The 11,978-nt window shown below is 42.8% G+C and overlaps 1 protein-coding gene across 1 annotated transcript in view; it reads left to right on the forward strand.

The window, feature by feature from the left end:
- Positions 1 to 10,113, forward strand: part of CCDC152 (coiled-coil domain containing 152) — a 65,485-nt gene extending 55,372 nt beyond the window's left edge. The window contains exon 10 of the mRNA XM_040343821.1: positions 9,940 to 10,113. Within this exon, the coding sequence (XP_040199755.1) occupies positions 9,940 to 10,062 (123 nt within the window). The 3' untranslated portion in view covers positions 10,063 to 10,113. The remainder of the gene's footprint in view (positions 1 to 9,939) is intronic.
- Positions 10,114 to 11,978: the final 1,865 nt, after the last annotated feature.

The following is an 11,978-nucleotide window of genomic DNA, read 5'->3' on the forward strand; positions in this document are numbered from 1 at the left end:
CTGATTCTCCTGCTCGATCAGCAGGACTGCTCACAAGGATCCCTCTGAGGCAGGTGATCCGCTCTCTGCTGTAGGCCGCAGGCTCTCCCAGCCCTGGGCACACACACAGGTCTCTTGCTGGTTGTTGAATGGTGTCCAGAAAGAGAGAAAGCAGGCCACACCTGTCCTTTTATCTGCTTACCCAGCAGGCTGTGCTGTGACTTGGCATTGTGGATTGGCATTGTGCATACCTCACAACTTTTTGAGATGGGAATGAGGGACAGTATGTAGGCATAGGGCACACCCCTTGCCACGCCCCCTTAAAGGAGAATTGTACAAAACAAAGATTAGTTGAACCCACAAGTGCTTTTTTTTACCACTACTATTCCTTTATATTGGGTTTTGGAATTTACAAATGAAGCCATTTAGAAATCAGATGAAAAGTTTAGCACTGGGAAACACTTTTTTGATAGATAAAAAGTGCATTTTATATACAACTATATAGATCAGACCAAAATGAGGGACAAATGAGGATGAATGAGGGACAGAGGGACATTCCTCCAAATCAGGGACAGTCCCTTGAAATCAGGGACAGTCCCTTGAAATCAGGGACAGTCCCTTGAAATCAGGGACAGTTGGGAGCTATGATTGTGGGTTTGTAGTTTCCAGCCTAATTTAAACAACATGAGTGCTTCCTCATTGTCCCAGATATCCCACAATGCATTACTGTTTTTCTTAACCAGAAGGAAATATCCTGATAAAGTTTCAATGGCCACTAAAGGTAGCCAACCTCTTTTATAAAAAAAACAATACATTTCTTAAATGATAACTTTTGGTAGTAGACCCGTGCTACATAAATAAGAGTGACATGCTTTCAATAATTTATCTGATCCAACAATGAAGAGGGAAGGGAAAAGAAAGCCCCCATAGTGTAATTAAACAAACAAGACATCCACCAATTACTTACAATATGAAGTGCCGCTATCAGCACTGGAAAGCAGCATGATAATAGCTTTGGCGCACTGGCTCCAGGTGCTAGTTCTGGCTGTGAGCACCAACACACAGGGCCGGGACAAGGGAGAAGGCAGGAGGGGAAGCTGCCCCAGGCACTGGCATCTTGTGAGGTGGAGAGGGGCACCGCATGGGGATTTCCTGCCACTACATGCTGACAGTAGTAGTGACAGCAGCATCACTACTCCTGTCAGCTCAGCACGGCGCTAGGAGGGGAGTAGGATAAGAGGATTATTGCTAGTGGGCGGTTATGTGCTTTGGGGGGGGACTTGTCCAGAGGGGGTGATGGGGGGTGATTTGGGGGATTTGTGCTGGGGAGGGGAATCTGTACTATTAAGGAAAACTTTTTTTATGGAGGGGGTATTTGTGTTAGGAAGGGGGATTGGGGGGGGTATCTTTACTATGAGGGGATATTTGGAGGAAGGGAATTCATGCTAGGAGGAGGGATTTGTGGCGTGGGGAGGATTTGTGCTCATGGGGAAATTTTGGGGAGGAGGATTTGTGCTAGGAAGAAGAATTTGAGGGGAGGGGCTTTGAGCTAGAAAGACCAATTTTTGTTGGGGAGGGGGAATTGTGGTAGGAAGGGGGATTTGGAGGGGAGGGTTTGTGCTTAGTAGGAATGGAAGGGGGGATTTGTGCTGGAGGGAAATCAGGGGATTTGTGCTGGAGGAGCAGGATTTGAGCTCATGGGGATGTTTGGGAAGGGGGAGTTGTGCTAGGAGGGCTATCAGGGGCAGATTTGTGCTGGGAGAGGATTTGTGCTCAGAGGGAAATTTTGAGTGGTAGAGAATTTGTGCTAAGATGGGGGGACTATACACATTTCATCTTCTGTCTAAAGCCCTGCCCTGGAAGATGTCAGGACAAGGGAACTGTCACAGGGGGCAGAGGACTTTAAATTTATACTAGAACAGCAGTCAGGAGCACAAGGGGTGTAGGTACTGTCCCATTTTGTTTCTGCACCTTGTGTGATGCGCACTCCTGAGTCTTGTACGTTGTATGTTACAAAAACCTGAAACTTGCACCTTGTGCAACATGGTGTTCTAATCCCTGACCACACCCATTATTTGGTGCCAATTTACTTTGGCGGGGTTGGGGGCGGGGAGTTTGCCAGAAAGGGGCAGGGTATGCTCCTGCACTTATTCTCTGAGAAAAGAAGCCCTAAGGAAGAGAGCCTGCTGCAGAAAATGCGAAAGGGCCCCCCTGCAGGACCCTAATAAAGGGCTTCGCGACAGAAGTAAAGGGCCTTGGGATCAGTGGGAAGGGCCATGGGCTTGGAGGGAAGAGCACCCACCTTGGGTCATAGTTTCTTGCACTGGGGCCCTGAAGGTTCTAGTTACACCTCTGAAAAAGGAGATCAGTTTTACAAAGTTGGCCAGCCAACTTTTTGGTAATTTTGGTCTAGGGGCATTTGTCAAACACAAGGCCCGCGTGCCAAATCTGGCCCGCCAGACCCTTTTATGTGGCCTTCCCACACAGTTTTTCAGCCAGATTGTGGCGTAACTCCATTCTGCCACCTCTCCGCTCTCCCCCTCTACTCCCGCTCCCTGCTGTAAATTGTAAACACAGAAGCCCTCTCTGTTTACAACGGACAGCAGGGATAGTTCTCCAGAATCTGAGAGCGAGAATAATCTCCCTGCAAGGGATGTATAACAGAGCCATATGCATGGGTAGTAGAGAGAGCCACCTACACAGGGAGGTACTATACCCTACACAGGGAGAGGTAGGAGAGAGTAGAAATGCAAGGATGCACTGTCCATAGTGCACCTCTAAACCGTGCACTCTATACATTGTGCATACCTGAACCCTGCACTCTATACATAGTGCACACCTGAACTCTGCACTTTGTATGTAGCACACCTCTGAACTCTGCACTCTATACGTAATGCACCCCTGAACTCTGCACTTTGTACATAGTGCCCTCTATACTCTGCACTCTGCATGTGACACACTCCTGAACACTGCACTCTGTAAACAGCACACCCCTGAAATCTGCACCATGTATGTAATGCACTCCTAAACTCTGCACACTGTACACAGAACATCCCTGAACTCTGCGCACTGTACCTAGCACACCCATTAACTCTGCATACTGTACCTAGAACACCCCTTAACTCTGCACTCTGTACACAGCACACCCCTGAATTCTGCAGACTGTACATAGAGCACTCCTTAACTCTGCACACTGTACCTAGCACACCCCTTAACTCTGCACTCTGTACACAGCACACCCCTTAACTCTACACTCTGTACACAGCACACCCCTTAACTCTGTACACAGCACACCCCTGAACTCTGCACTCTGTACACAGCACACTCCTGAACTCTGCACATTGTATGTAGTGCACCCCTAAACTCTGTACGTATCTCACTCCTGAATAATAAATAGTCTTACAGATACAACTGGCCTTTTGAAGGCAACTATACTGCTGATGTGGCTTGTGTTTGACACCCCTGGTCTAAGGGAACAGAATACAATTTTCTTACCCTGCCCACTGCTCCTCCCTGCTGTTAGACCGGTCCCTGCAGCTTCTTGTACCCCATGCTCCAGCAGTCTAGGGTTCTGACATTATCAAGACCAATGCAGTGTCCAGAAACCTACATTAGACGTGATGACACTGAGGGACAGTCACCATGATCGTGGGGGGGCACCATCTGTCGGGAAGAGAAGTGAATCAGGTAAGTAAGTCTCCTCACCCCTACACAAAACAAGCTATTAACTCTTGCAGGGTGAGCATACACACATTGCAGGGGATCATTTTTTATTTGCTTGGAGTTGGGCTTTAACATGGTGGTTACACCCCAATAAAATTACATGTGTTGTATACAGCAGTGTTTCTCAACTCCAGTCCTCAAGGCGCCCCAACAGGTCATGTTTTCAGGATTTCCCTCAGATGACACGGCTGTGGTAATTACTAAGGCAGTGAAACTGATCAAACCACTTGTGCAAAATAATGGAAAGCCTGAAAACATGACCTGTTGGGGGTACTTGAGGACTGGAGTTGAGAAACACTGGTATACAGTATATGGAAGCCATTTAGAACCTGAACACAGACATATCTCCTTTTCTAGTGCACAGTGCAGGTCAGTAATTAAAGGGAAGTGATGTCTGAAATAGCGGATTTATTCTTAAATAGGACAATTAATTATGTTCTCCCCTGTACTTTGTTTTTTGGGACACACCTGGATACAAGCATAGATAACAAGATATCTTTGTTGTACACCATCTTAAATACCTATCTATCTATTTATCAAAAATCTATCTATCTATCTAAAAATATTTCACACCTATGGAATATATGTATAGAATATGCTTTAAAATGTTATATTTTGTGAGAAAATTGTAATGTGATAATATGATGGGCACGGGGAAAAAACTCCTGCAGCTTAATGAACTGACCTTGATTGTATGTACTGTATACAAAGTGTTTTCTCTACTGAGAGGATAAAGCTTCTCATTGTGGACAACAGTACCCTCTACTGGCGGGTTTTCATGTATCATACACACCATCACCATGTTTTATATTTGGACATTTCATTAAACATTTAATTACCAGGTGAATTAGCAGAGGTGTATTTTCCTTCTCAAAGCCCATGGGTCCAAAGCAACACCTCACTGCTAAGATCTCCTTGTTAATGCAATTTCATGCATTCATCTAGTTAAAGTGGTAGTGAAGTCAGTAATTTAAAAAAAAAAAATCTGACAGGCAGGTTTTTTTATAACAGAAGATACCCTAGAGGTCACTAAATGTCTCCCCTGCCTATCAGAGCATAATATGCACAGCTCAGACCACATTTATGGCCCACTCTTTGTTCATTTTGGATAGAGTAAGGGAGGGTTAGAAGGAAACCAAAAGAAAAGTGAGTGGCGGCACTACCAGCATAATTTTTTTTTTTTAATCCTTTAAAAGCGAGGACACATGTTGCGCACACCTCTTCTGTGGCTTCAGCAAACGTGTTTCACACACCTGTGCTTAGTCATTGCTGATTTGTCACGGGTTCCACTCTGGTTTAAATCCATGAAACCGCAGGTGAAGAATAATCAAAAAGATGACCTCCTTTGCAGTTCAATAGAGAAACCAAAGCACACATAGTATACACTTGTGGAGACAAAACAAATGTAATTAATATAAACAAAATAACTGTGCAAGAAAAAAAAAAGATGACAAAATATAAAAATAAAAAGCAAAAAGTGTGTATATATATAAATATATATATATATATATATATATATATATATATATATATATATATATATATATATATATATATATATGACATATCAATCCATCTTAGTATCTAAATACGATAAAATGTGAATGATATATAAACAGATAATGAAAAAATAAACATAAACAAGGAACAGAAAATCAAAACAAATATTAAATCAAAAGCACAGAGCCATTATCCGCAATCTGTGAAGAGACAAGACAGACAATTATCACCCCATTGTACAAAATATCCACAGACTGGGCAATCCCCATCAATTGACAATACAATTATATATTATACAGAAGTACCTTGAACTACAAGCATAATCCATTCCAGAAGCATGCTTGTGATCCAAAGCACTTGTATATGAAAGCGTGTTTTCTCATAGGAATCAATGGAAACTCAAATAATTTGTTCCACAGTGACTTCTGGTGTATGCAGTACTGTATGTGGCCAGAGGTGTGGGGACGCCGGTGTATGCAGCACCGCATGTGGCCAGAGGTGCGGGGGCACCGGAGAAACTCATAGACGCTCAGAGACACTCGGGAACCGAGTGTCTCCAAGCGTCTCCGAGTGTCACCAACACCCCTGCACCTCTGGTCAAATGCGGTACTGCACACCCCAGCGGCTTGAATCCTGCTGAATTTGCGAGACAACGCTCGCAAATCGAGTCAGAATTTTTTATTTTTTTTTAACTTGTATTGCGAAACGCTCGTAAACTGCATTATTCGCAATCCAAGGTTTCACTGTATTAGCTTTTTATCACAATAATATTGAAAATGTGTGTGTGTGTGTGTGTGTGTATATATATATATATATATATATATATATATATATATATATATATATATATATATATATATATATAGCATAAATGCATAAACAGGAGGGAGGTGTAGAATCACTCATGATAGTGGGAAACATCCCATTCAAAGTTCAAACCATCTGGAATTCTCGTCTGTAAATGAAAGATCCAGAAAAACTCCCTCCTGCACAGCATCTGTGTCTTATTGCGGAGATTTCCCTTCACTTCCTGTCTCATAGCCAAATAGGAAGTGAGAGGAAATCCCCATATATTAGGGGAATTTTTTGGAGACCCCTACGTCTTCCCCATTGGAAGATTTCCCCTCTATTACTTTTCTGGGGACAACCTAAAATTTGGGGTTTTCTTTTGCTTTCACATTCAATGATAATGGTAAACAGGACAAATAGACAGGGTGAATCTCCCTAATGGGGGCACAGACAGCAGGGGCTGGACAAGGTCAACTAGTGGTCAGGGCGAAAATGCTAAGCTGCCCCCCAAGGAGGTGTGAGGGGGGGTTGGAGACACATACAGTGGGGATCGAAAGTTTGAGCACCCCAGGTAAAAAATTTGTTTTAATGTGCATAACGAAGCCAAGGAAAGATGGAAAAATCTCCAAAAGGCATCAAATTACAGATTAGACATTCTTATAATATGTCAAAAAAAGTTAGATTTTTTTAGATTTCCATCATTTTCACTTTCAAAATTACAGAAAACAACAAAATGGCGTCAAAAAGTTTGGGCACCCTGCAGAGTTAATATCTTGTACTGCCCCCTTTGGTAAGTATCACAGCTTGTAAACGCTTTTTGTAGCCAGCCAAGAGTCTTTCAATTCTTGTTTGAGATATCTTTGCCCATTCTTACTTACAAAAGTCTTCCAGTTCTTTGAAATTTCAGGGCTGTCTGTCACGCACTGCTCTTTTAAGGTATATCCATAGATTTTCAATTATGTTGAGGTCAGGAGAATGTGAAGGCCATGGCAAAACCTTCAGTTTACGCCTCTTGATGTAATCCCCCATGGATTTTGAGGTGTGTTTAAGATCATTATCCATTTGTAGAAGCCATCCTCTCTTTAACTTCAGCTTTTTCACAGATGGCATCAAGTTACCATCCAAAATTTGCTGAAATTTTATTGAATCCATTTTTCCTTCTACTCGTGAAATGTTCCCTGTGCCACTGGCTGCAATACAACCCCAAAGCATGATTGATCCACCCCCCATGCTTAACAGTTGGACAGAGGTTCTTTTCATTAAATTCTGTGCCCTTTCTTCTCCAAACGTACCTTTGCTTATTCCGGCCAAAAAGTTATATTTTAACCTCATCGGTCCACAGAACTTGTTTCCAAAATGCATCAGGCTTGTCTATATGGGCCAAATCCTCAAAAGAGATACGACGGAGTAACTGCTGTTACTCCATCATATCCTTGGTCCTAATTATGGAACTGATCCACAGAATCAGTTTTCCATAGTTAGGCAGAAGATCCGGCATGTGTAATTGAATTACACTGCCGGATCTTAGGATGCAGTACCGCATCGGCCGCTGGGGGCATTTCGTGTCGAAATGCCGCCTCGGGTATGCAAATTAGCACTTACGGAGATCCACGAAGCTTTTCAGCTTCGTTTTTTCTCCGTAAGTATTAAGTTGCATGTGTAAAATTAGGGCTGCTTTTACAAGGTGTAAAGTTAGTACACCATGTAAAAGCAGACCCTTCTGTCTAGCGATGCGTTTTTTTTTTAGAATTTGATTTTTTTTTTTCGCGCCGTATCTTTTTTTTTTTCCCGACGCAACTTTATTGACCCGTCGCAATCCACAAAGCCCGGCGTAACGTAATTTTGCGCTATGCACGTCGGAAAAATGACATCACGAGCATGCGCAGTACGGCCGGCGCGGGAGCGCGCCTCATTTAAATGGGAATCGCCCCCATGAAATGAGGAACGCCTTGCGCCGGCGGAATTTAAGTTACACGGCCAGAAATTTTTTAGGTAAGTGCTTTGTGGATCGGGCACTTAGCTAGAAATTTTAAGGCAGTGTAACTTAAATTAGAATTTCGCCGTTACGCGGGGTCTTTGTGGATTTGACCCCAGTTTTCCATAGTTAGGGAGAAGATCCGGCATGTGTAATTGAATTACACTGCCGGATCTTAGGATGCAGTACCGCATCCGCCGCTGGGGGCATTTTGTGTCGAAATGCCGCCTCGGGTATGCAAATTAGCACTTACGGAGATCCACAAAGCGTTTCTGCTTCGTTTTTTCTCCGTAAGTATTAAGTTGCATACGCAAAATTAGGGCTGCTTTTACATGGTGTAAAGTTAGTACACCATGTAAAAGCAGACCCTTCTGTCTAGCGACGCGTTTTTTTTCGAATTAGAATTTTTTTTTTTTCGCCGTATCTTTTTTTTTTCCCGACGCAACTTTATTGACCCATCGCAATCCACAAAGCCCGGCGTAACGTAATTTCGCGCTATGCATGTCGGGAAAATGACGTCACGAGCATGCGCAGTACGGCCGGCGCGGGAGCGCGCCTCATTTAAATGGGAATCGCCCCCATGAAATGAGGAACGCCTTGCGCCAGCGGAATTTAAGTTACACAGCCAGAAATTTCTAGGTAAGTGCTTTGTGGATCGGAAACTTAGGTAGAAATTTTAAGACAGTGTAACTTAAATTAGAATTTCGCCGTTACGCCGGGTCTTTGTGGATTTGGCCCTATATGTTCATTTGCAAAGTTCAAACGCTGATTTTTGTGGTGAGGACGTAGAAGAGGTTTTCTTCTGATGACTCTTCCATGAAGACCATATTTGTACAAGTATCTCTTTATAGTGGAATAGTGTACCACAACTCCAGTGTCTGCCAGATCTTTCTGGAGGGATCGTGCAGTCAAACGTGGGTTTTGAATTGGCTTTTCTCACAATTCTGCGAGCTGTTCTGTCGGATATTTTTCTTGGTCTTCCAGATCTTGCTTTAACTTCCACTGTTCCTGATGACTGCCATTTCTTAATTACATTCCGAACAGAGTATATTGACATCTGAAAACGCTTTGCTATCTTCTTATAGCCTTCTCCAGCTTTGTGAGCATCAACTATTTTCAGTTTCAGTTTTCTAGACAACTGCTTAGAAGAACCCATGGTGCTGATTGTTGGGACAAGGTCAGATGAGTCTGGGCATTGAAAACCTTTGAGATTGACATCACCTGGTCTTCCCAGACGATGATTGAGAACAATCCATGACACAGGTCTCAGCTTTGCAAAGGGGGTAGTGCATGCTATAAATTCTGCAGGGTGCCCAAACTTTTGCAGATGCCATTTTTTTGTTTTCTGTAATTTTAAAAGTGTAAATGATGGAAATAAAATCGAACTTTTTTTGACATATTTTAAAAATGTCTAATCTGTAATTTAAAGCCTTTTGGAGATTTTTCCATCTTTCCTTGGCTTCGTTATGCACATTAATACAAATTTTTACCTGGGGTGCCCAAACTTTCGATCCCCACTGTATGCAACGCTGAAATGTAAGTACTGCGATAATTACAACCTTCCATATCCCCCAATGACCTCCTAAGTTGCAAAAGCAGCTGCAGGGATATAAAAAGTCTACATATCCTTGTAAAATGTCAGGTTTCTGTGATGTAAAAAAATGAGACAACTGCACTTTGCAAAGTTCACAGTTGCCTTTAGTAAATCAACCCCTATTAGTCTTGTACAAGATTGCTTCTTTCTGTGTAAGTTATACAATATAACTTGCTACGTGTCATGATGTCCTTGTGTACAAAATAGAACTTCTAAGAATTCAGGCATCACAGAAATTCTTGAAAATAAAACCTGTCTCATGTGCTTCTGTAACATTGTTGGGATTAATCATTGTTAGAAGGATGGAGTTTGCAGAATGAAAGAAAAAGCCCATTTACTTGAATGTGTTAGCTATTCACAGCTGGCTCTCTTCCCACAGAAACTGCAGCATTTGCAAGAGGAAAAGACCAAAGAAATTGAAAACCTCCGAAGCACAATTAAGGAATTAGAGAGAAAGCTCAATGGCGGAACAGATTCACGCTTAAAAAGGAAACGTTTCTAAAAGCAAAATAAAATTGTGTCATATAAAGCTGCATTCTGTAAAATGATTCTTTCATCTGTCCACGCAGGACAAAGCAACAAGTTCACTTTAATAACAGCCCTACCAGCTAATCATTCTTACCTTTCTTTCAAAGAGAAAAAAAATAAATGGCGAACCAGCCTTGTGCATTATCCATTGGATATATTTTTTTAAAAGTAGATAGAAGAAAACTACTCACAAACAAATAGGAGATAGCTCGCAATGTAAATAGTCTCCAAATAGCAGCAATTGGTCCAGGACTGATGAACTCCAGATGGTCACGGAGGAGGTATCAGGGGCCACTGCCGGCTGACACGTTTCGAAGGATTACCTTCTTCCTCAGAGCCCAGCAGTGTTGTTTCCTTCAGCTGTCCATATATATATACTCATATGCACCAATGAGCAGTCAAGCAAGGACCTCCCAGAGGGGCCCAGAGAACCCTCCCACCTCTGTAGGCAGCCCAAGGCCAGAAAATAACGCCCACTAGGGGGTAATGGCGAAACCCTTACGAAATTGACAAATGTATTATTTTGAACTGATTGATTCATTGTCAATAGAAAAGGGTGACAACTCTGGCGAGAAAGATGTAGGTGTGTGCTAACAATATGGATTGATGGAAAAATACTATGCAAGGACATATGTGTGGATACACTTGATATAGACGTATATAGGCTACATCCAATCTATGTGTGGGGCAAAAAGGAGTAAGGGGTCAGATGACCACAATGACCTCCCACCCAGAGTTCTCGCAAACAATGCCACATTGGCACGTATCGCCACCAGAAATAGCCAAACTTACCAGTCGATAGTTGGTCTAACACTGACACCATATGGGGATCTCTCTCTATACCAATGCCATCCCTCGTGCCACCATGTTTGTGTTCCAAACAATAGGAAATACGGACCTGATGTCACTTTCTGTGTGTCACCCGCCGCACATTACTGATTACTCAAGTGTATCTACACATATGTCCTTGCATAGTACTTTTCCGTCAATCCGTATTGTTAGCACACACATACATCTTTATCACCAGAGTTGTTACCCTTTTCTATTGACAATGAATCAATCAGTTCAAAATAATAAATTAGTCCATTTCGTAAGGGTTTCGCCATTACCCCCTAGTGGGCGTTATTTTCTGGCCTCGGGCCGCCCACAGAGGTGGGAGGGGCCTCTGGGAGGCCCTTGCTTGACTGCTCATTGGTGCATATGAGTATATATATGGACTGCTAAAGGAGGCAACACTGCTGGGTTCTGAGAAGGAAGGTAATCCTTCAAAACGCGTCAGCCGGCAGTGGCCCCTGATACCTCCTCTGTGACCATCTGGAGTTCATCAGTCCTGGACCAATTGCTGTTATTTGGAGACTATTTACATTGCGAGCTATCTCCTATTTGTTTGTGTGTAGTTTTCTTCTATTTACTTTTAATAAAATATATCCAAACAATAATGCACAAGGCTGGTGCGCCCTTTTTTTATTTTTCTCTTTGACTGCTAGGATACCTCTATCCCTGAGGGCAGCAAGGCCTGTGACATAATCCATTGCGATACATAGTCCATCTGTTAATTCACACATGCGCAGGAGTGTTTGTTTTTTGCTATCAATTTACCTTTCTTTCATCCTGTCATTTGGCCTTAGTGGAGTACGTTAATCCTATGTAAGCTCCAAGTAGCAAAATGTGACAGAGTTGGTTGCCTGAATGGCCAAGTGCTACGTTATATGGAAGGAAGGGAAATTAGTTATGTGCTCCCTCATACCTCAAAGTACCGGGTAATTACTTTGGACAGTGAAGTGAACCAAAGTAGTGTGGGAGCAACGAGAAGATTAGTGTGTCCTGCTGGTGGGGCAGCATTAAATTGTACCTGTTGCATGCTCTGCATGAGCAAAAGACGAGTTTGCC

The sequence above is a fragment of the Rana temporaria genome, chromosome 1 (assembly GCF_905171775.1).
Source record: "Rana temporaria chromosome 1, aRanTem1.1, whole genome shotgun sequence".
In the NCBI taxonomy this organism is placed as follows: Eukaryota; Metazoa; Chordata; class Amphibia; order Anura; family Ranidae; genus Rana; species Rana temporaria.